Source organism: Alosa alosa, chromosome 9 (genome assembly GCF_017589495.1).
Source record: "Alosa alosa isolate M-15738 ecotype Scorff River chromosome 9, AALO_Geno_1.1, whole genome shotgun sequence".
Taxonomy (NCBI): domain Eukaryota; kingdom Metazoa; phylum Chordata; class Actinopteri; order Clupeiformes; family Clupeidae; genus Alosa; species Alosa alosa.
Genome location: NC_063197.1, coordinates 23794467 through 23816096, shown reverse-complemented (window position 1 = coordinate 23816096; position 21630 = coordinate 23794467). Strand labels below are relative to the sequence as shown.

At 43.2% G+C, this 21630-nt stretch overlaps 1 protein-coding gene across 1 annotated transcript; it reads left to right on the top strand.

The window, feature by feature from the left end:
• The first annotated feature begins 678 nt into the window (after positions 1–678).
• si:ch1073-396h14.1 (disintegrin and metalloproteinase domain-containing protein 10) lies at positions 679–21470 on the top strand. Its single transcript, XM_048253427.1, is given in 16 exon segments — positions 679–999; positions 1547–1694; positions 1830–1948; positions 2391–2546; positions 6044–6138; positions 6753–6875; positions 9420–9512; positions 9891–9947; positions 9949–10060; positions 14692–14855; positions 16536–16707; positions 16884–17028; positions 18744–18927; positions 19898–19997; positions 20160–20380; positions 20619–21470. Coding segments are annotated over 16 exon segments (2067 nt in total). The 5' UTR covers positions 679–926; the 3' UTR covers positions 20724–21470.
• Positions 21471–21630: the final 160 nt, after the last annotated feature.

Below are 21630 nucleotides of genomic sequence, written 5' to 3'. Positions count from 1 at the left end.
TTTCCAGTGAGATGAAGGCTGTGGTGTTAGTAGTGAGTGGTATGATCAGTGACCTTCCTTTTTAATCAACAACTTCTTCTTTTGCTTGTTAAAAGGCCGTTGTAAAAAGGGAACTGAGTGAGCCGTAAGGAAGGTACTGGACTATCCTAGAGTAACCCCTGCTCGGTGTGTGTGGCTCCTTGTGGGTGGGTTGATCTTGTGATGTCATAATTTCAGATCAGGCTGTTCTGCCTGAGCCAATCAACAGCCAGGGAGTGTGGTGGGCAGGGCTCATTGTTACATTCTCAGAAATGGGTTGATGGGGTAAACTGCCTCATCATCTGTCATATACTGACACGTGCCGGGGTCTTCACATACAGTAGTGTGTGAGGCTCCAGTGTGGTCTTTAACAATAATCCACCTCCCTCTTGTTTTGAGGTGCTCTATTCCGGTTCCTGGCTGGTAGTCCATGTGCTGGACTTGGCAGTGGTCCATTTTTTAGGCGTGCCAGATCAAGTGAGCAACTGGGGGAGATGAGTAGGGAGAGGGGGGCTTATCTCAGTGTGCTCTGGCCTAGTGCATCTCTCCCCCGCAGGTCCAACTGCCCCCGCAGAGCTCAAATATGAAGGCGCCTGCTTTGAAAATGTTTGCCTTACTCCGGGCATTTAGTCCATGTTTAATCACATCAGCATGACTGGCCACAGCTCAGAATGCAATCACAGGCAAAGCTATAGTTTCAGGCCTGAAAGCAGATGCTGGAGATATGTTTTGTGAGCAATATTAATCTTACCCCTTATTCACAGATGTGGTCTGCTCCCTGCAACTCTGGCATGTCTGAATATGTCTGCTTCAGAGGTAGATTCGAGCCTGAGCAAGTAGCTAACATTCCTGTGTGGATGTTCCGGGTGCGACTCTAAGCGAAGACAAAAAGAAATCATGAGGATAGCATGGCTGGTGACGTTCTGAATATTATACACTCCTGGGTCCTTCTGTTGACATGCATCAGTGGACACAGTACAGGTAGAACTCTTTCCTCTATTGTCCTTTGGGGTCATGTCATGTCATGTTTGGGTGGGTCGTGTTGTGTATACTATGTAACCTTGAATGCTACCAGTGTAACCTTCAGAGTGATCGATCGATAGCCCACCCTCTGTATTAGCCCTTTTGATTGGACCTAAAACCTACATGTTCTTCTGATATTTACCCTGTTGAGAGTGGAGGGCACAGAAAAACACACGTCCCTGTCCTACTCCTTGGCACATTAGTTTTATGAGTCATACCAGAGTTTTTGACTCTCTGCTGTACTCCCACTTACTGCACTTGTCCAAGTCAGTGTAGTATTACCAGCATGAATACAGCGGTCACTTAAGGGAAATCATTCCACTGCTCTGTACCAATGAAAAACAGTGCCTGATAAAAAAGAGGACCACATGCTCTAGATTCAAGTGTGTTTAATTGAATAAGACAGTTTTTTTTTTTATTCTTTATTAAAATGAGGTAATATAGAGCATTTAGTATCCTATTGTTGCTTGTAGTGAAACACGTAATATTTGTTTTGTTCTCTCAGGAGCTTTAGGTACCATTGGTCAGTTCATAAAATACTATGAGGGGCTGACTTATGACCGCCAAGTTTTACATCAGAGTCACCAGCGAGTTAAGCGTGAAATAGTGTCTCACAAGCAGCAGCTACAACTGAACTTCAGCGCTTTCCAACGGTAACACCCTTCATTACACTCTCCTGGTCCCTGCACCTTTCAGAAAATAGTTCACTGGTTCCTGGAAAACATTTAGCTGGTTCTCCTCAGAATTAATTTGCCATTAACAATTCATCATGTGCTGGTCTTTCTCAGGGACTTTAACTTGGTCCTCAGACAAGACTCGGAGGGATTTGCAGATAACTTCAAGATTGACCTGGGCGAAAGAGACACTGTTGTGGACCTCTCTCATGTTTTTTCCGGAAAGCTAGAAGGTATGTGAAAGGTGGTGATAAATCTTGTAATTGCCCAAGGCTCAATGTTAACTTTTAAAAGTGGTTGCCAGCTTGGCAATCAGGCATGAAGTTTTGGTTGCCAAAGCCAACCAAATCTGGTTGCCACTTGTAACAACTTGGTAGCCAAGGGCAACCGGGCAACCATTAATGTCAAGCCCTGTTATTGCCCCACTTTTCCTCACTCTACACCCAAGCAGCTAATTTCACTTGCTGGCCAGTTCTTAGGGAAGTTAATGTTCTGTTCATGCACTTCGTCCACATGTCTTTAAGGCTACATCCTCTGTATTCATCATTATTAAGTAACCTTGTCTTTGGAAGCTGAATTAGCTCTGCTTCCAGGTCTGATGGTTAGGAGACTAGCAGAAGGCAACCTACAAAATCAGGGCCGTAACACGTCCATGCTTTCTCCTTTTGTCTCCAGATGAGGACCAGTCCTCCTGCCACGGCTCTGTTCTCCAGGGCCTGTTCCAGGGCTTCATCACCACCGCCAATGGAACCTATCATGTGGAGCCACTCCATAGCTACACAACCAACGAGTCAGAGTTCCATTCCATTATCTATCATGAAGACGACATAGGCAAGTGAAGAGGGGACACATGGCAGCCTCCCAAACAGGCTCCAGGCTCCTCGTCACCTTAAGCTCTCATTAGTCAACCCGTCACTGGCAGTTTAGGAGGAGGTTTGTCCGGACCGTTGCTATTGGTTATTGCCAGCCGGACCGTTGCCAGCTGGTATTTTGCAGGGGCATTTCGGAGGTGCCAAGAGGGAAAGTGGCAGTAGGAGTGTGCCAGGGGTTGTATGGGAACAAAGGGCTTTTAAGGAAAACTTGATGCAACTCATTGTGGGGGAGATTCTTGAAAACTGCTTAACATATTGTTCTTGAAAAAAAACCTAAATGTGCATTTGTGTTTCCTTGGATTTGCTGAGAATTAGGGATCATTTGAGGGTGCTATAAGAAGGCCAAGACTGTTGACACAGTGGTGCTCCACAGAACTGCCCCGCCGAGGAAGAAAATTTAGCCCTTCTGATAGAATCCCGTCACAGAGTAGAAGTTTGGGAGGCAAGAGTGTTTAACAGAACTGCAGCCAAAGAAAAGAAACGGATGAAAGTAAAACAAAAAAACGAGTGCGTTTTAGAAAGAGTATCAGGTGACGGTGATCCCATTGTCGGGTTGAGCGGTGTGCTTAATCTGAGGCTGGAGTCAGGACTGAGACACCCAACCAGCATATGCTCGTCAGTGACACTGATGTCAGTGTGACACTGGACTCAGGTCGTCTGTTTACAGAGGCTAGGTCAGCCAGCAAAGACTTGTGTTGGCAGCCTCTTCACTGCTCCTACGGTGCTTTTCAGACTAAAATGGAGCACTCGTACTCTAGTCCCCGTCGTCTCTGAAATTAGGCTTTGTTTACAAATGAGTGTTTAGACCTTTCATCAATATCACCAGGTGTGCTATGGAGAAATAACACAAAAGCAGAAGGATTTAGAGCCTATGAGTATTTGGTAAGTGCTTGCAGCTTTTAGGATGTAGAAAGAATGTAAATCTGTAATCTCATAAAGGGTCTGATTAAATAACATCTTAACTTGTAGAAAGACTCCAGACTGGCACCAACATTGTCATATTTGTGATATCCTTCTGTGTGTGTGTGTGTGTGTGTGTGTGTGTGTGTGTGTGTGTGTGTGTGTGTGTGTGTGTGTGTGTGACAGAGTATGTTGAAAGAGAAGGAAAGGCAATAATCTTGTAGCTATAGCCTAAGGTAAACAAACCCGGGAGTGCACTGTGGTTACCCTGGGTCATGTGATCTTGTAGTTGAAGTCAGACCACATGCATGAGGCTGAGAGGTTACTATAGGGCATTTCCCATACTCTTGGCGGCAATGGTCCCATTCAGTAGAGTAGCTAGATCTCTCTGTGAGATACAAACAACTACAAAGTCAACGATGCCTTTGCATGTAGACAAACTCATTACTTTGAGCAAATGGCTAAACAAAGGATATTTATACTTATCAGAGGGATAAAAGCGCCGATTCCAAAAGAATGTCTGGTGATTTCATTTTTATTTTCTTAGTGCAACAAAGATTTGGCTCGAGAAGAAGTTAGCTTTGCTGTTTGATTAGCTTGGCTTTGCCATCAACTAAAACAAAGGGAGATGGGCCTGTATATCAGACATCTTCTGAGACCCGTCCTACGCAGTGTAGGCTTGCTTACTTTAATTTCCTCTGCATGTTGTGTCTGTTTCCTCAAGAATTCTTTGGGACGGAAAGCTTGCTTTTGTCTTGGCATGGAACAATACTTAAAAGGGAACTAAGCTTTGAGAGAGAGAGAGAGAGAGAGAGAGAGAGAGAGAGAGAGAGAGCAGCCATGAGGTTTGTGAGCAGTCTGGAAATAATTCCGTCAATGGGTCAATGCCCACTGATTGCCCCAAATCCCCATCCCCACCCCCACTGACAGCCCTGTCGAACTGCCATTGGCTTACTTCCATTCAGCCAGATCGTCCGACCTAATCATGCTTTGTGTTTTCGAATGAGCAGTTGGAAAAGTGATAGCATGAGAGTCAGCTCTTGGCCAATGATCAATTCATTCAGTTGAGCTAATCTTATCTTGGTCACTGAAGGCCAAACCACCTGACTCGGTCCCATTCAATAGCTGAGCTTTCATTTTCACTAAGCCATTGTAATCTATTAAAATAATGTTTTGCACTTCCTTTATCAACTTGTGTAATAGTAGGGTGTGCAGACGTATGCTTTATAATAACTCTCTAAGGTGCAGACAGATAGGTGCTTAGAGTCTTGAAAACAATACAACAGTTAATTTTGTCTTGCTTAGTTCAGAAATTACAGACACTGAACCATTCCTGAAAAAATGCCTTAGACCTTTCTTGTGGCATTGTAACTACCAAATTTATAGCAACACTAACAGTTGTCTCAATTTGTAACGGTGACAGCATTTTCAATGAGATTTCCACAAAGGCAGCTTAGCCTTAATTAATGTTTTACAAACTTGTAACCCATCACTAATGAGTCATGAGCTATAGTCTCTAAATACACGTGGGGGGTGTTCAAGGGCAATGCATGAAGAATGAGGCCTTTGAGATTTACAGTTTAGTGCCAGTCTTCTTGAAATCTCCCTTGACTAGCCTATAATTGTGCAAGTATTTCAACAAGCAATGTGGGGTCATGGTCACTGCCATGAAACAAGTCCGGTGGTTGAACATAATGGACATTGGCGTTATTGTTAAGAATATTTATGTCAACACGTGCATTTATGAACGTTTAATACATAAATCAGATCAAAATCAAAATCAGATATTACTGAACTGTCATCACAGTGACTGTGTCATGGGTAAAAGCACTTGCACCTTTTAAAACGCGAAGACCACGTGTCCACGCATCAGTGCTCATTTCTGCTTCCCACTACCAGACTTTCACCCTGCACGTGCATTAGTGTATTCCAGAACAGTCCTTCGCACCCTTAGATTGAGTCAATATGGCAAGTCAACAATACTCAAAACCGCAATCTTTCAGCCCTAACTCCCAGCATACATTTCTGCTTGCAAGTAAGTACTCTGTGTTAATCTATGTGTGACGTACACACATTGTACAGGAAAAAGAGTGGAGAACACAGGAAGAGGGAGAATGCAAATTAGAACACCTGGACTGAATAAAGCATATAGACTCTCTTTCTTTACATTAGATATTATGCATGGCTCTGGGTCTGAAAAAGCTGTAGTCAGAGAATCGGTTCCAGACGGTTTATTGTCTCTACATTCAAGCCTATATTTACCCATTTAGCCTGCGCTGCACAACTAATTACCTTTTAAAGTGCTATTAACACAGTTGTTAACAAGTCTTTTTGCATGTGCAAAATGCTTCCCTCTTAGTTTTTTTTTTCTTGCGCTCTCTCTCTCTCTCTCTCTCTGTGTGTGTGTGTGTGTGTGTGTGCATTTACCTGAATGCCTATTCACATGTTGTAGTAGTTATGATGTTTATGTTTGTTATATTTGTGTAAGGTTTTGTGATTTTTGGGTGTGTGTATATGTGTGTGTATATGTGTGTGTATATGTGTGTGTCTTCACAGACATGTCCTCCCTAGGGAACAGAGTTAATGGGCTCTGTGGGTCGGACCTCTTGGCGCACCTTGCCAGAAGCCTCAGACTGGAGGAGGAAGGGCAGGTCAGACATGACATCACTCTTATACTCTTATTAGCTCTTCGGCACACTTCCTGCACTACACTTACCCTATTTTCTTTCTCCAACGTTTTCCAGTGAGATTCCCATCCTCATTGTCACCCAAATTCACAAAAACTTTTCAGAAAGCCTCTCCTTTGCTCAGTTTTGCTGATGCCAGGGGAACAACAATTCTGAGACAAATGTTTGGACTTTATGTCCTGTACTTAGTGCCAGTGTTTCTGATTGTTTTCATAATCACAAATCGAGGTTAAAAGCCATGCGTGCTGAGGCCACATATCTACTCTATCTACACAACCTGTACTATTGTTTTAGAGAAATATTTGAAGATTTGCCAAATTGTAATCAGTCAACAATCAAGATAAACAAACAATTGGAGTAGCCTACAAGGAAGCACAGAATAGCAATACCTCATCGTAGTGTATACTGACAATAATTCTATTTTTAGACACACAACACTCCTTGCCCGTAATCTGCAGATAAGGGTCCTAAATGAACTGCACACATGTTATCCTGGGCCTACCCAACATCCTCCTTTGCTTCCCACCTCTCTGTCGCCTTTAGAAGTGTGATAATCAGTGGTCTGGTGTGCTTCACAGGAAGAGTCACTGATGAGGTCGAGGAGAACAACGGATGATTCCAAAACCACCTGTCTGTTGCACCTGCAAGCGGACCACTTCTACTACCGGAAGTTTGGTAGCGTGGAGGCTGTCGTGGCACAGGTAATGCATACAATACGGTGCAGGCCAAATAAAAACTCTTATGATGATTCTACCTTTCCCCTGAGTCATTTAACAGACATACACTACCATTCAAAAGTTTTAGGTCACTTAGAAATGTCCTTGTTTTCATCAACGATGCTGTAAATGACTGTTGGAAACAAATGGCTGATCTTTAATGCAAGATCTACTTGACTACGCCAAGTATACAGATGCCCATTATCAGTAACCATTCATCCAAAGTTCCAAAAGCACATTCTGTTTACTAATCTGATATCTGATAAAACATTGGAGAACCCTTTTGCAATTATGTAACCACAAAATGTAATCTGAAAACTGCATATGAAAATGAAACGAAATGAAAAAACAATGCAACTAATCTCAGCTGGTATTCTGTCTGTAATGGAGTGGAATGGAAGTTTCTAAGTGACCCCAAACTTTTGAACAGCAGTGTACAGCTGTGTAAAGTGGCACATGGTCAGAGAGAGATATGTACATACAATATGTACACATGACAAGAAAGTATACATGAAAAATGTAAACACATATGTAGATCTCATGTGGTATGGGTGTTCCCTGGGAATCATACCTTTGGCCTCAGTGTGTCTGGCGCCAAGGTGTTCCCCTTCAGCTGCAGGAAGCTACAGGAATGCCTTTTTTCGCCTTTTTTGAGGGATCATGAGCCACAATGGTCCAGTAATGTACTTTTTCATTGTTGAAAAAAGTGGTGCAAAGTGTCTCCCTATTGTGGGGCCAGGGGAAGTGAGGTTATGTCCCCTGTATTTGCAGATGGGGGTGGATGAACTGTTGGGGGAAAGTTTGGACATTTTCCAAATTCTACGTTTTGCCAAGCTTCATGACCTTGAGAACATACAGTCTATTTGAACCATGTAAAATCGAAATGTTACGTAATGTTTGTATATTGAAAAGAAGGGGGCAGGATTTCCGTCACTTGTAGTTTTTTGCCCCAGAATGTTATGTTCTGTACAATATAAACCCATTGCCCATCCCAGAGATCAATTCATGTGACTTCATCCTTTTTTTTTGTTATTGTTTTTATTCCATTGTCATTGTTGATGTCATACACTCATCTAGTCAATGTACCATATATCATGCCATACCAACAATCATATTTTACAGCTTTTTACTGATGTGAATCTTGGAAACACAGTTTCTATTGTTCTGTTATCCTATTGGTTTGAAGTATTTTGTTACTAAATGGATAGTTACATTTTTTTGCTTTATTATCTATACAGATTTATCCAAGGCTCCTAGATTCACTCCTCAGGTAAAATGATTCTTTACAGTGTTAAACAAAATAAGTTACCAAGGAATGAGAATACTTAGTCACCTTTACAGAGAAAAGAAAACATATGTGGCTCCCTAATGTTGTGAGAAGGAGTAGATACAGACCAAAGATACATATTGAGCTGACTTGTCCCTTTAAGAGCTTGAATCTCTCCTTGGACGTCATATTTATCTAATCTGGACTTTTGTTTTTACGGAGGGGAGTTATACTATGCCCTTCTGGTTAGCGCTTCAGACTTGTAACCGGAGGGTTGCCGGTTCGAACCCCGACCAGTAGGCACGGCTAAAGTGCCCTTGAGCAAGGCACCTAACCCCTCACTGCTCCCCGAGCACCGTGTTGTTGCAGGCAGCTCACTGCGCGCCGGGATTAGTGTGTGCTTCACCTCACTGTGTGTTCACTGTGTGCTGAGTGTGTTTCACTAATTCACGGATTGGGTTAAATACAGAGACCAAATTTCCCTCACGGGATCAAAAGAGTATATATACTTATACTTATACTTCAATGGAGCAGCTTATCAGTGAAGGACTATGGGGTGGCAGGACTACTGTACCTACAGCTGTGTGAATGAAGTGTGGGCGCGGGCCAGAGTCCGTGTGAGAGTTGGGGCCAGGTGCCCAGGCACTTTGCCACATGTGAATCCAACCCCGCAGCATGCCGCTCCCAGCTGGCACATTCAGCGTCCACTTCCAGGTCGCCATGTCTCTGGCAGCCTGCTCTGGTATGTGGTAACACGCTGCCCATGACCAGGCCCAATCAATCGTGCGCTCTGACAGTTGATCTGGCAGACCGTGCTCCGAGACTGTTCGGTCCCACTTAGACGCTCTACTGAGAATTGCCCTCTCTTGATTGCGTGGTGTCAGACTTGCAGTCTGCCACGTGCGGTGGGTACAAGACTGTTATGCAAGACTGATGAAATATCAAACAACTCTCTGGGAGGTTACGATATAAGAGCCACAATTAATGTGTTTGTAAAGGATGGCTGGTAAATGTTGTCAGAATTGATCTCCTCTATGTTTATCAGTGGAGATCCCTATACTCCCTACTGTGGTCTCATATAGTGACATTGGACCACACATGGGCTATTTCCTTTTCTAGGGTTGAAAAACCTGTTCTGTACCATCTATCATCCCAATGTATGTGACTGTGGTCATCATGATGGTCTGACAAGCACAGTGAGGCAATTAGAAGTTACAAAATGTATTTTTTTTTTACCCATTTCTCGCTATTCTCCTTCATAGGTAGCCTCCTATATGAGAGCTGTGAATGATGTTTATGACAAGGCAGACTTTGAAGGCATCAAGCTGATCAACTTTAAAGTGAAGTCCCTCAGTGTGAGTGCCATAACAGCATCACATGAAACATGTGATTTTTCTCTCATTTGAACTTACCAAAAATGTTGATTGCACTGTGCTGAGATGATATTGGTTTTAATGCATAGAATGCGTTTATATTCAGAATGTGTTGCTTAAAGGCTTATTGAATGAAATGACTTTTGCATGGGGCCAAAGAGGTGCAACAAGTGAATTTAAACAGAAACTATGTGGCAATATCTGCATAGGCAGTCTGAATGCAGATGTTAGCCTATGCAGTCTGTATGCAGATATGCAGCCTGTCATATTCAATTTCAATTTCAATTTAATTGTATTCATAGAGCGCCAAAACATTACACATGTCTCATGGCGCTCATATTCCTGTTCAACTTCTCTCAGGTGGTGACAAAAGAGGAGCCAGGCAACCCCATGAATGGACCGTTCATTGGGCCAGAAAAAACTGCTCAGTCTCTATTCAGAGACCAACTGGGGAAACTACTGCTTGTCTTACCTGCTGACTAACCGTGACTACAGTGGAGTGCTAGGCCTTGCGTGGGAGGGAAAGACAGGTAAAACAACAACAACACTGAAAAGAAAGACAAAAAGAAACAGAAAGCCTAAGCTGAAAAGCTGACGGTGGAAGTATTATCATTAACGATAACATAGCACACGTGAGAGACCCTTATAACTCAGGTTGTTAAGCGATAGACTTAAAGCTTGTTTGGTATCTGCCCTTTGTCCACTTCTGTCCTTGACACATTTCCAGGAGGGGCGCCAACACGCTTGTTCCTCATCTAATCCCAACCCCCCTCGTGCTCAAAGCCTGCACAGAAACTCTCCACTTTCCACAAAATACTAAGAAAAACAGGATGTAGGAAATTTACTGGCAGGGCAGACAACAGAATGAATAGATTCACTTTGTTTTATTGCCTTTATTAATTTATGTGTGGGACTGATACTTTATATGTCTCATCTTAAAGTAATTAAGCGCCACATTCATTGTTTTTGTTCAATCATCAGGGATTTATATCCATTTTGGTTCTGCATCTCTTCCTAGAGATTTAATAATATGAAAAATGTGACTATGCCAACACATTTGCCATGATCCTGTGCAGTGGTCTTGTATTCAGATTTGCAAATAAAATAAGCATTTTTTAGACCACATCACATACATTCTGTAACATACCACATCGCCTCCTGTAACATACACTGAATATAGTGAAAAGCTTGTATAGATTTAAGTCAAGAAGTGATACGTTCTCCAATTGATTTGTGCCACACAGTCACTACTGTCATAATGACCCTGCTGTAAAGTAAAGTTTTATTTTTTGTCACAATAGTGCAGTAGCAATCTATAACATACTATACTATACTATAAAATGTTTTTATTTTATTTTTATTAAATGTTTTATTTTATTTCTAAATCAATCAAAACAGTCTTGTTAGGGTCATAGATTTACCTACTTCACTATGAGTTTTATGTCGCACAAGGAGAACCTCAGTTTCACTGAGTGTCCAGGAAGTGGATTAAAATGCTGCACAATGTACTGTAAGCAAATTGCAAATTGAAATTATCTTGTTAGACTGTCTAAATGTCAGCCAGTAGACAGACACTACTACTTCCTAATACTTCCTGACAGCAAAAAAGCAAATAAACATTGCACTTATATTTCATGGAGACATCTCACATGAGATTAGCTAGGTTCAATAAGTATAGTACGCACATTTCAACACACAATGCCACCTATGTCATCCGAAAGGTAAATGGTGGCCCACTGATTTGCAGTCACTGTAGGATCTCGAGGAAAATGTTGTTGTGCTTGTGGAAACCGCATGGATGCTAAAAAGAGGAGATCATTTGTTACTACAGTTGTAACCTTGTCCTCAGTGAACTGTAACCCACGGCTTCTTCTGGGACCCCCATGCTGTGGACTCCCCATGGCCCTCAGTATCTCGCCACACTTTGATTAAATTTGTTTTCAAACACATATAAACTACTTTTAACTTTATGGAATGTATATGAAAGGCCCCGCAACAGCATAGGTTGCAATTGCTCCTCAAAAACTGAGATTTCAGGACCTTGCTTTGCTTCATGCCCAACTATGCCCTGTAGTTGTTTTAAAACCACTGTAACCTACAACCTTCATGGACACACTTTAACAGACATCTGATTTCATTGATTGAAACCTCTGTTAACGATTATGCTAAATTGTCCTAATGTGGGATACCTAAGCTCCAGTGGGTGTGGATCTTCCCCAAACTAATGAATGCCAGTGAAACTATGGGAAAGCAAAGCTGTTGCCTTCACATTGTAGCCTAATCTAGCCTTCAACATAAGTCCGAAAAGCAAAAAATTACCCACATTAGGGCAATCCACCCTATCCACTTCTACCATACCCTCTTCCAACTGCCATACAGCCTCTACCACATGTAGTTTTTTCAAATATGCACTCTAGTTTTGTTTTGTCTTCATACAGCTAGAATGATAGCCTTTTAAATTCTATTGTTTTTAAATGGACACTGCTTTTCAATAGCTTTTCCTAGAAGTCTTGCTTTTGGCTTATTGTGGTGTTAATTTGAATGAAGCTGTGAGCTTTTTTTGTTTAGCTCCATAAGAATTGATTTTCAATGGAGATCAAGTGAACGAACATGTGCCACAGCAAACCACAATGCCAGCTCATTGGTACGCCGTGCACAGGACACTGGATGGGCCTTACCAGACAAACGCCCAAAGACACTGATATCATTTCCTGACCAGGGAACTTTCTGTTCACTCCTACATCTGAAACTATAATTACATTTTATCAACATCCTTACATTCCAAAATGCCTAAACTCATGAAATTGACTTGCCAGGACAAAGAAAGTATTCACATTCCAGCACAGTCTGTGACTGGTAGCAAGGCTTTGAATATCACTGACATCCCACATGTCAAGTGACAAAGTAGGCTGTGTTGTTGTTGTGGGGGTGTGGAGGGTGGGGTTGGGGGCTGTGGTGGATAAGAAAAGTAGGCTGCACTCCGTGAATGTTGCCATCACATTGTCAGCTGTGTGGCTCTGGATTGGCTGTGCAGAGGGGCGTGAGGCCACCTAAATACAGTCATGTGACGAAAGAACTCTGCATCTTTTTTTCACCCCCAACCCCCCATGTTTCTTATCCACCACCGCCACCATGGATGCTGGCTGGGTAGTAGTGCTAGTGGCTACATTACACAACTTGGATTTGTCTCCATGGAGACATCTCACATGATATTAGCTAGGTTCAACAAGTACGCACATTTCAACACACAAAGCCACCTATGTCATCCGAAAGGTAAATGGTGGCCCACTGATTTGCAGTCACTGTAGGATCTCGAGGAAAATGTTGCTGTGCTTGTGGAAACCGCATCGATGCTAAAAAGAGATAATTTGTTGCTACAGTTGTAACCTTGTCCTCAGTGAACTGTAACCCACGGCTTCTTCTGGGACCCCCATGCTGTGGACTCCCCATGGCTCTCAGTATCTTGCCACACTTTGTTTATTAGTTTCCAAATATGCTTATTTGTTTTTGGGAGAAGAAAGGAAATATTCAACTTTAAAACATAGGAACTATCTCCATAGGGGTAATATCACTTCTTAGAAGCTTAGAGACTTTTCTCTCCTAAGTCTCTGTACTGTATCCCTGAAGCGGTGAACTCGCCGGCTGTCATGGCTGACCTACTATTCAGAGTGAACCTGACTTTGTTGTGATCTTAAGCCTGCATCCCATTGTGGGGTAGTGTTGCCAGCCCCTGGCCTGAAGCTCTCCCGGTGACAAAAATGGCTTGGCCTGAGCTTGATGGAAAATTGGCCTAATATAGCTCCTGAAGTGGGTGGAGACTCTATGGCAAGTTGTTGAAAGGGGAAAACCACAACTTAAACATGAGCTCTTTGGCTGTAAAGGACTGCCACTGGACAAGGATGATTCCATTTCTTGTTGGGTCTTTGCAGCTGCAGTCCCCTTGGTGATTTCCAGGGATGGCTGAGTTGATCAAACATGTACCAGTCATAGCTTCCGTAGAAGATGTTTTCACAGTAGCTACTAGCTAGCATGCCTGAACTCATGTATCCTCTTTGCCCACTGACACATTGATTAATGTGAATGTTTACGTGTCTCTTCTCTCACTCTGAGTGTTTTAATGACTGAGGTGAGTCACTGAAATAAATTTAATTGTGTAACCCTTATTAGATAAGACCAGCATTCTTGACAGCCCACTGCCATGGCCTGGAGCCTAGTACATGAGCCAAAAGGAGAGTTGAGGTTTGAAGAAGTCAGTGCATATCTCCACTATGACCACTACAAGAACTTGTAAGAGCATGCCTCTTGCTGCTTTGTCACAGAGTTCACCAGGCCATAGAGCGCCCCTGCATTCCTTTAGGGTTTCTCCTTTCATATTACGAAAGAGGCAGTGAATGCTTTGACCTTTCCAATTTACCCATGAAGCTCCTCAAAACCAATACTCTCTAAAGATAGCAGATATGCTATGTAACAATAAATAAATAAAAATGGTAAATAATTAACACTGCTCACTTTGCACACTTGTTGTCATGTTTCGATGACATACAATTTCTTGAACAGGAATCTCATGAGTATACTTAGCCTATTGATAAGTATGGTAAGAGAATTCACAATAACAAAAATTATTAAAATATTTTGGTTATGTATGTACATTATCTCTGTGGTTTTTGTGGCTTTTTTTACGTACGGTTGAGTTCCAAGGATGACAATGCACTGTGCATTCCAGGCATTCTGCCCTGGAAATCTTGTCAACATATGGCAGTTAGTGTTGATAGGCTGACGGATTAACCAGAGCCACAGCCTCTCACACAGCAAGCCATTCTTCCCATCTGAGAGCCCTTTGGGCCAGAGGACTTAAAGGCAGCAGTGTTCACGTGTGAAAAAGCCCAGCTGTTTGTAATCCAGCAAACCTAACCATTTTGTAAGTTTGGGGGACGTGTTTCGCTGAAACTGGAGAGTGGCGTTTTTTTAGGTGATGTATGCTCATGAGAAAAGGGGCAGAAGTCTCAGGGTTGTTACGTCAGATGTACAAAACAGGGAGATGGGAGAATAACAGGACACACGCCTACAATGTACTGATAGAGGTTTATTGGAAATGGTTGTCAATGGGTGAGTTGAAAAACATCACATTACTGCTTTCCCCCCCACTTTTTTGGTTTTCCAGGTAACTGGGGAGGGATATGCTCTAAGCACACCACTCTGAGGAACGGCCGCAACTCTAGCCTCAACACGGGCCTGATCACTGTGCAGAACTACGGCCAGTATCTACCCCCCAGGCAGATCCAGCTCACTTTTGCCCATGAACTGGGCCACAGTTTGGGATCTCCGGTGAGTCTCATGCCTCTCTTACTGCATGTAGGACATTAAGTCCTACACTCTGTAGAACAGTTCAGTTGGTGACAATGCGTCCTGATCTCGGAAGGGGGGTGGGATCCTGGGTGTTGCCCAAAAAAGAAAAGTCTGCAGTCAGAACAGTGCTTGCCCTGTGGCCTCGTTCTCAATCCATGTGGGCCCAACACTGTGCTTTATTGGCATTCATATCGGAGCAATCCATGCATCCACCCGACAGAATCCCTTTGCTTTGCCTTGTAGAACCACCGTGAAAATGACTTCATGAAAAGGGCAGACAGGCTTGCATGCCCCTTCCACGGGACCTGTCACCCATTCTAAAACCCATTCCACCTCCAGCACTGCACACCACAAACCAGCTCGCTCCACTTACAGCTGACCCCTCACCCACTGACACCACAGCCAGGTCACCTCGCCTCATGAATGATGGTTACCCCTCCACAGGCTCGCTTGGAGACTTGCTCCGCGTTCCTGAGTCAATTAGTTCCGCTGTCTGCTCTCTCTCTCTCTCTCTCGCTCTCTCTCTCTCTTTCTCTCTCACTCACTCATTTTCTCTCTCTCTCTACCTCTCTCTCCTTCTGTCTTTCTCTCTCTCTCTGCCCCCCCCACCCCGTCTTTATAAATTTAGTGAGTTGGCTGACTCGAGCAAAGCCTGAATGACCTGACATACATGTTTTCAGTGTTTCCAACACCTTGCCTTCAGTGTTTTTATGACCATGCAGAGATCAGAGAGAGAGGCTTCACCTGAGATTTATGTGGGCTGTCCAGCCCTTAGCCTGCATCCCATTGGACTTTATGTTCTGAGGAGTTCCTTCGCAGTGCCCTAACTACCATGAGTCACCATGGGAGCAAACTTTTAATCTGGTTTTGTATTAACTGTTGGTTTATTGTTTTCAAAACAAACGTTAGGAACATGTGACCCTGTACGCCCTAGATAAAAGACAAAGGCTGAAAGGCATCCGTGAAGATATGATGAATGAGTTGTTATCTATGCCCCTCTTGACATCTGTTAGTTATGGGATCATTTCATCCAAGGCCCAGGGACACTGTCACTGAAATCCATTCGAAAGTCATGTCTGATGTGATCTGAATTCCTGTAGTAAACATCTGTTTAAGCATATTTGTATCAGACATAACGGTCTATCAGTTGTTTTAACCCTTAAAGGAGTACCGTCACACTGGTGTGACGGGAATGTTGAGAAATGAACGTTGTAAAGAATATCTGGGTTCATTGAATTCAACATAGAATTTTAGAACCTTCAATTGTTGCGGAACTTAGAACGTTCAAAAACCTACACCTTTAAGGGTTAAATGTACAATAAATATGCAAAGTAAAACAAACGTGTGTACAACAGGAGGCGCTTACCAGGCCCCAGTGGTTTGTTGTGTCTTTCTTAGGCTTGTCAGAGGTCAAACTCACAGTAGTTAGCCCTGTAATGACCTTAGGGTGTAAATCACGTAGAAGAACTGCCCTTGAGGATACCTTGCCCCTGCTGAATTGCCCTTTTCATAAGTTGAAAGAGACACAGATTAGTCTTGCTGTTGGACAAGAGGGTATATTTAATGAACATCTTTTTTTCTAAGCAAGCCCCAAAGAGTGTTTTCATTCAAATAAAAACACCTCACCCTAATATGCACTCTCCTCTGTCTTGGTCCCAGCATGATGAAGGCCCAGCATGTGGGAGCCTTGGCTCGGAGGGAGGCAAAGGCAGATACCTGATGTTCCCTCACGCCAGCAACGAGGTGCAAGAGAACAATGACAAATTCTCCCCCTGCAGCCTCCAGCGCATCGGCCAAACGTTGTGGACAAAGAAGGACGACTGCTTTGTCGGTGAGAGCGAGGAGACGATTCACCTTCTGGGCGGATTTGCTGTTTTATTTCGTGGCTTATCTGTCTGAGATCTTTAAGCGCCTTGAGGCTATGTTATGTCGGAGCTTGTCTTTTTTTCCTCTCACGACTCATCCTTGTTCAACCCTTAAGAGTGTGCATGCTCTGTCTTGCTGTAGTTAGCGATCAGCCCATCTGTGGAAACCAGATCGTGGAAGACGGAGAAGAGTGTGACGTGGGCCACAACGACTCGGACTCGTGCTGTTACAGCTCTAAGGAGTCGCTGGCAGTACAGTGTCGACTGAAACCAAATAAGCTTTGCAGGTATTATCATACGACTCCTTCTGAGAACTTGTGTGCTAATTAAATTTTCCTCTTTTGTGCTTTTAGTGTCATTGGTGTTATATTATGACCGCCGCGCAGCGAAGCGGCGGTCATATAGGGTTTAGTCAGTTTTTTTTTTTTTTTTTTTTTCGCATGGCCAATTTTCCGTCAAGGAATTCCGGGACACTGAAAGACCGGGGTACACAAAAGTTGGTGGGCATGTAGCCCCACATGGATAGCATGGAACCATCGTTTTTCATTTTGATCTGTAGCCCCCCTGCTGGACTGGACCCCCCGAAAGGAGGGTAGGGCAGACACAGTTTTCTGTGAATATCTCGAGAACCAAGTTTAGGAGGACCACCTTTTTTTTGTATGTTGATCTTATGGGGCCATGTCAACCCATTCCATAACCACTCATTTCCTTTATAGCGCCACCTAGTTAAAAACAAAAAAGTAAAAATGAGGTGTTGTAATCGCAGGTATCTGTGACCTATGATCAAAACTGCACGAAATTGGAAGTGTAGGATCATTATGACACCCTCTGAATGCACGCCAAGTTTCGTGGAATTCCGTTCATGGGGGGCCACACAATAAATTAATTTATGTTACTGTACACCAACTGGCCTGTAGGTGGCTTGGTCTTAAGGGGCCATGTCAACCCATCCCATTACCACTTATTTAATGTATAGCGCCACCTAGTTAAAAATTAAAAAGCAAAAACTTAGGTGTTTTAATCACAATATCTCTGGCTGACATGGTCAAAACTGCACGAAATTGAAAGTGTAGGATCATTATGACACCCTCAGAATGCATGCCAAGTTTCGTGGACTTTCGTTCTTGGGGGGCCGTACAATAAATTAATTTATGTGTACATTTAGTGACCGTACACTAACAGAGTTTTCTGTGAATATCTTGAGAACCGTAGGGCCTAGGATGACCAATGTTTTGCGTATGTTTGCCTCCAGGGATCATGTTAACCTATTCCATATGCACACATGTGCATAAACAAGTACACACGCACACACATACATTCACAGTAATCATACGTATGACACATACTCACACAGTAGACATATAGATAGATAGATAGATACTTTATTGATATGTACGCATGCATGCACATGCACACACAAAGGCACATACACAGGCACACACACAAGCACATGCACGCACACACACACACACACACACACACACACACACACACACACACACACACATAAACACACATACTAAACTAATCATGTTTTGGTACTTTATGTCTAGCAGATACCAGTGAGAATTGAGTGTGCATAGTGCAATTCAGTGAGACAGTTATAATCATATGCCTTTCAGCGTGACTTATTTTTGTGGAAAAAATGTGCTGGACTGGGTGGCGGTCATATTTTGTACCGCTCTGCGGTACATCTAGTTTCCCTTCAGGTTAACTGAGGTTTGGAAAGTGATTTTGCAGTTCAGTTGTTTATCCCAGTAGCTGAGCGGGGAAAAACATGGCACAAGAGATGTTGGGGTCAAGGGGTCAAGTCTTTCACAGTCCAAGTACTGATAAAGATGCATGCTTTCACAATACTGTAAGTCACTTTGGATTAGAGTGTCTGAAATGAAACTGACAACTTTGGCAGTGCTTTATGGTAATGGCAAACGGTGGTGTTGTGCATGCCTTTACTAATCCTTCTAAAGTTTCCTGCCAAACCCTTTTGCTTAAAAAACTGCAGTCCCAGCCAAGGCCTCTGCTGTAGCCCAAGTTGTGACTTCAAAGCCCGAGGCACGCCATGTGAGGATGAGTCCGAGTGCGAGATGAAGAGCGAGTGCTCTGGGGCCTCTCCACACTGCCCTGCTCCTCGTCCCAAAGCCAATATGACCGTCTGCAGTCTGGGCACACGCATCTGTCTACAAGGGGTACGTCAGAATGTGATGAAGGTCAATGCCGATGCTCGCAGTGAGCCAGCTACATAGCCAGCTACATAGCCACAATAATGAACATTAAAGTGGATTCAAGAGAGTCAAACATGCTAAACTGATTACAGATAGTCTGGCTTTCACCAGACCAAGCTCAATCTTTTACAATCTTTTACAATCAAGATTAAACATTGGTCTGGGGAGTCCGCTATGTATTTTCTACTGCACAAAAGGGGTGATCAATGGGCATAATTTAAATGACTCTGTACACAATTGGATAGTCATTCACCAATCTGACCAACGAACCGGGTGAAGTTTGCAGAGCAACGCGTATTAAATCTGACAATAGCGCGCCAGGTGGATAAGCCAGCTTGTGATTGGGCCCGGGCAAAATTGTAATGAAAGCAGCAGAAAAAGATGCACAGGTTTCCAGCCTGAGCTGCAGGGCGAAAAAGAAATCGCCAGCAGATCAGGCTGGGTTCACCCAGCCTAGATTCAAGAGTCAAACATGCTTAACTGAGAAAAGGCTATGTAAGAATGCTTGATTACTAATTAGAAACACAGTTCACACACTGTGTTTGAAATGCTATGCCGTTTTCAAAGGGAAGCCCTTACAAACAGAGAGTGAGTGTTCACAGTATATAGCCGCATGTGTTTTTAGTTGAATTCTGTTCATTGTATCACCCACCGAGATGACGAATGAGGGACTTGGCGAACAACGTTGGTGTGAGAGAGAGGAGAAAAGTTATCAGAAACCACACTGTACTGTACATTTCTCATATATCACCCTCTGGAGAATCACAGGCATGCCTTCCTGTGTGCAACACTCAAAAAGAATAGAGCCATGCGAGGAAATTCTGTAACCTGGAAGCATTTCCAGCCACATTCTTCTGTATTTCCTGAACGAAAGGCTGTAAAAGAGCTGCACCCCCCACAGAGCTACCTAAATCATCCTTTCTATTTGTCTCAGGAGTGCTCTCTGTCTCTCTGTGCAAAGTATGGCCTGGGGCAGTGTGACTGTCCAGGAGAGTCCATGAGAGAGAAATGCCACATGTGTTGTCAGCAAATTAGTAAGTGTGTGTTTTCTTTTTTTATTATGTCGACTGAATATGTTTATTCAGCGGGAACAATCCAACAGAATAACAATTCGAGAAAAACACCAGACTACTTCAAGAAAAGCATTAAGAAAGTGAAAAAAAAATATTTTCTTTTCCATCTTTTTTCACTGCCAGACGAACCCAAAACATGTGCGAGCACTACCTCCTCTGTCCTAGCCAAACATTTTCGGGGAAAGCGTGTGGCCTTGGTGGCTGGGGCTCCCTGTTCAGGGAACCAGGGCTACTGCGACAAGTTCCAAATCTGCCGACTGCTGGATGCAGATGGGCCAATAGCAAGGCTCAAGAATGCCTTTCTTCATCTGGATGATTTTGATGACCTGGGTGACTGGATGGTGGTATGTTCATGTCTGAATATAAACAGATAGATGTATTACCACATTTGCATTTCATCCTGTTTCGATTGAACCATTATCAGTTTTTGATAAACACATAACAACTAAATTACTCAACACACTGTTTTGTCTCCCAATTGTCACCATGAAACACTAGTATTTGTCCTTCCAGCATGCATTTCACATTTTTTGTCTTGCACAGTTGTAAGAATTTTACAGAAGTACTTATATTTCTCCCTAGGCACACTGGTGGGCTATTCTTTTGGCCATCCTCACGCTCTCTGCCGTTATGGCTGGCACTGTGCTTGTGTTTGGACGTCCCTTGGAGATAGATGACACTGAGTAACCAGACAGCCTCCCTTCCTGCCTTGCCACCGCTGTCACGGGTGGACAGCCCAGTGCAGCCGTTTTGTCAATCCACGGCCCTGCGAAAAGTAAACTTGACTGTACTCTCTGCATCATTTCTACTGATTCAGAGCACTGTGAATTAATCCCCAAACCCTTTGCAGAAAAGTTTTGAGGATGGAAAAACATCTCCCAGCTTGTTATTGTCTTTATACTGTTGGTGAGCTGGCTGGGCTAAATGAAGGTGATCCCAGGTTGAGTCCCATCTGTCCAAACATGCTTTGACACTGTTTGAACTCTTCTGTGCACAGGCTTCCAAGCATCTCCAGCCTCCCATCAGGCTGTCCTTGCAGAGCTATTTGAACTTGATGTCTAATTTGAGTCTTGACTGTGATCCAGGTTTCCACGGTGTACTGCCCCCAAGAGCCTTCGACAGAATTCTATTCAGTGTCTCCATAGATATGTATGACAGCCAACCAGAGAAAGATGTTTGTGCACTTTTCCACCTGCACCCATACATTAGGGGTTAATTTGTGGCAGTTAGTAAATCAAGCTGTTTGATAGCAAATACCTGATTACTGCTGAGAATCAAACATGTTGAGCAAACATCTCAATTTAGTTGTACATTTCTAGAGATGCCAGAGGCAGTTGTTTTCAGGGGGATAACTTTATGGACCCTTTCAACAAGGTAAACAAAAACAATGCTTGAACATTCTATTTGGGCCCCAATCTACTTCCTCTGCATTAAGATAACATATGGAATGTTAAAAAGGAAGCCTGCATTAAGATAATGGAACAAAGATAAGAAAACAATGGAAAGTTAAAGTAATGCATCAGTTGGATTCCTTGCAGGTAGCTGTCATCTTAACCCAACAGTTAAACAGTTGTCAGAAACATAATCAGAATAT